The sequence below is a fragment of the Morus notabilis genome, unplaced genomic scaffold, assembly GCF_000414095.1.
Source record: "Morus notabilis unplaced genomic scaffold, ASM41409v2 Scaffold1198, whole genome shotgun sequence".
In the NCBI taxonomy this organism is placed as follows: domain Eukaryota; kingdom Viridiplantae; phylum Streptophyta; class Magnoliopsida; order Rosales; family Moraceae; genus Morus; species Morus notabilis.
Genome location: NW_010364924.1, coordinates 195,560 through 199,206, shown reverse-complemented (window position 1 = coordinate 199,206; position 3,647 = coordinate 195,560). Strand labels below are relative to the sequence as shown.

The following is a 3,647-nucleotide window of genomic DNA, read 5'->3' as shown; positions in this document are numbered from 1 at the left end:
AAAGAGGAATACAAAATTAGGTTTATACACATAGACAGAGATGTAAGTAGCTAGATAGGGGGGGAAAAAAAACTCATGAGCAATTACGATTTTTTTTTTTTTTTTTTTTTTTTTTTTGGGTGAAATAACTATAGGTCAAACTAGGGACCTACGAAACAAAAAAGATGAAAGCATATTTTTCCCAAGAGATAAAGGGCAAAGACAGATCATGGAATTGAGATAAGAACACCAAAAAAGAGGTCAAAATCTTGCTTTATATATTATTAATTAACGGATATGCATGCACGGATATCTGCATGCATGCATACGTTTTATTGGTTTGTTTCTTTTTCATCTGCTTTTATATCCCTCTCTCTTACTCGCTTTTTTTTTTTTTTTTTTTTTTTTTTTTTCAGGGTTTTGCAATTCAAACCCATCACGTCTTTTCACAAAAAATTAAAGCACCAGAGACAAGGATTTTCTCAGGGCCTATAGCTGCAGGTCTTGTTGATTTGAAATACCATGTGTTTGTAATTCCGATTAATTACTTTAGCCTACGGGCAGGTTACAGTACTGCAACGACCACGAGATTGTTTGAACGACGATTTTGGGATTGCATTTTTTCTTTTAATAAACTTTTGGTTTATGAACGATCAGAAGTTGAGGATCTTGATGACATCTTTTACCCTTTTTTTAAGGGGAATCTTTTTCCCCTTTTTTTTATTAGATAATATCATAAAAGTACTAACATTTAATCTCGTTAGTCAAACATGATCAACTATGATTAATCGTACTCTCGTTGAATTTGTACTATTATTAACAGGCACGAGTAATTAATGTGTTATCTAGGTTTCATAGTTTTCATAATTATATATGCAGTTTCGTTTTCAAACTTGGTTCACAAAGATATATATATATATATATATATATATACACACACACACACATATTTATATATATTGCTCGAAAAGTCGAACATGTTGCTGATGGATGCCAAATAAAAAAACTATACTAGCATCATAAGTTATATTAGTATCGACTTAAGTTTATGGATATTAGCATCGTAAGTTTGTGTCCTATATGGAAAATGTAAGAGCTTATGGGGTCCTAGTATCAACACAAGTTTTAATGGATATATTGCATGATCTCTCATCATTTTTACTTTGCAGTACAAATTAAAAACGCATATTAGCAACATTTTTTTAATGATATTTCCTAGCAATATTTACTTTCTCAAATCATAATTCCCAGTTTTTTTTTTTTCTGTTTTCTGTTTTCTTTTGTTTTTTTTTTTTTGTTTTTTGTTTTTTGATGGAGAAGTTTTTATATACATTTTGAGAGTTTTAGTTAGAGACAAGTATCATTCTTTGCCTCTGCACTATTTGACACATGCATAACCACAGAGTACTTTATTCAATTTAAATTACAAATTAAAACTTCTTTTGGTCTATAGCTAACAGAACAGTACTGTATGAATTCTGATAGCTGTTAGCTAATGCATTTACTTTTCTTTTCTAACAAGAGTTATTAATTACGACCTTGACTCTTGAAAAAACACGTGACCAAGTTAGGCGTATTGAAAAAGATGTCTCGACAAACGAAGCAGACCTATAAGAGGGCTCATTTGGATATATAATTGATGGATTCTAGGAGGAGGACATTGTCTTGGGAGTAATTTGTGGCAACAACTATAATATTTCTCCCATCGGAGGCGGAACATGCCCCGAAAACAACAGCAACAATAATTGCATGGGTCGATGACAAAAACTGCCTAACTTAAATAAATATAAATATTTTATAATAATAATATTGTTAAATTAAAAATATACTTTTAAACATACAGTATAAAAGTGACCATTTTGTACAAATATATTTTTTTTAAAAAAATTACAGATTCTATCTCTTTAAGTACATGATGTACTAAAGTATTTATTTTAAAAGACTTCTTGACTAGTTTTAATTTAAAAGATAAAAATATGTGGGCTAATATTAAGGGGGTTATAATAAAATGAAAAAAAAATAGAGAATTTACATTTAAAAGTACATGACTCTAAATCTTTATCTCTTATTCTTGATAAATACAATTTTTTTAGTATAATTACTTGATTAAAAAAATTATAAATTAAAAATAAATAGTAAAAATCTAAGGTATATTTAAAAACTTCCCCTTTGTTTTCCTTCTAGAAACTCTCGGCCCAGACCTAAGTCCATACACCTTTTGGGCTTAACGAAAAACGGTCCATATCCTTGAAGGTTTGCCATCCTAGTCTCCGTCGTTTATCGGCTTAAACCCTACCTCCCTAAACCCCATTTTCCACTGTGCAAGAAACCCAGACACCATGTCCCTGATCCGCAAATTCCCAATCAAAACCCTTCAATTCCGACACATTCTCACCCTCTCCAACCTATTCTCCACATCCGCAAACCCCAACCCACCCTCGAACCGGCCCGCCACGGCCCACTACGACGAAATGGTCAACGCGGCGGGCCGGTCCGGCAACTACGACGAGCTCAGGCGACTACTCAACAGGCGCGTGAAGGACGGCTGTTACAACACCACCAGTACCTTCAACTTCGTCACCGTTGGCGACGACTCAATCTCCGCCGTCGGCCGCCTCTGCGAAACCCTAGCCCGCCTCGACAAGGGCTACGTCATGAAGGGTGCGTTCGACGCGCTCGTGGCGCGGCTGTGCAAGATCGCCCGTATCGACGAGTCGCGCCTCGTGATTGAGGCCATGGCGCCTGCGAACTGCGGGTTGGACGCGCGCACTTTCCACCCAGTGATCAAGGGGCTTACGAGGAAGAACCAAGTCGACGTCGCGTGGCGCGTGGTGGATGTGATGAGAGAACGCGGTGTCTCGCCGGACACGGAGATCTATAACCGCTTTCTGACGATGCATTGCGGCGCCGGAGACGTGGAGGCGGCGGCGGCTGTGCTGGAAAGGATGGTGAAGGTGGGGTTGAAGCCGAACGGGCGTACGTGCGACGCGCTGGTGATGGGCGCGTGTAGGGCGGGGAAGGTGGAGGGGGCTCTGGTCCTGCTGAGGAGGATGGAGGACGATGGAGTGCCGATGCTGCTGTCCACGCGCTTGTACGTCGTGGACGCGCTCTTGAGCTTGGGATATTACGACCAGGCGGTGAGGTTTGTGAGGGTTTATGGAGGGAGGGACACGTGGCTTGATGCGGAGAGTTTCGGGTGTTTGGCGATCCGGCTCGTAAAGCTGAATCGGACGGACGAGGCGAGAATGGTTTTGGAAGAGATGAAAACAAGAGGACTTGAGATGCGCCATGCATTGAAGTCTTTGTTAAAATACGTAGAAACATCAGAAAATTGAACACTTTTTGTGATTATAATTTGTTAGTAATTTTGTTTTTTTTTTAGGATGTGTCTTTGTGTTTTTTTTTTTCTTTCTTTTTTAATTTTTTTATTAAATATCGATGAGAGTGTAAAAACGAAAAATAAACACACGTTTTATTGGCATGAAATTTACTTTGGAAACATGTCCACCAAAAGACCCGACGACCGAAGGGGCAGTAGTAGTTAGTTTTGGTTCCTTAAACTAAAGTCATTTTTAGTGGTTCCGTCCAACCATAATACGGTAGCTGACGTCACCGCCGGTCACAATGCTCGGCCAACATTTTCCCTTTCCTCCCGAATCCGATCCCCT

The 3,647-nt window shown here is 38.6% G+C and overlaps 1 protein-coding gene across 1 annotated transcript; it reads left to right on the top strand.

Moving 5' to 3' along the window:
* Nucleotides 1-2,205: 2,205 nt before the first annotated feature.
* LOC21393216 (pentatricopeptide repeat-containing protein At3g56030, mitochondrial) lies at nt 2,206-3,331 on the top strand. The gene has a single exon (XM_010107131.2). It carries the CDS (start codon nt 2,319-2,321, stop codon nt 3,312-3,314), a length of 996 nt encoding a protein of 331 aa, XP_010105433.1. The 5' UTR covers nt 2,206-2,318; the 3' UTR covers nt 3,315-3,331.
* Nucleotides 3,332-3,647: the final 316 nt, after the last annotated feature.

Excerpts from the sequence above, each read along its gene's own strand:
- LOC21393216 (XM_010107131.2), top strand. The coding sequence starts at position 2,319 with ATGTCCCTGATCCGCAAATTCCCAATCAAAACCCTTCAATTCCGACAC.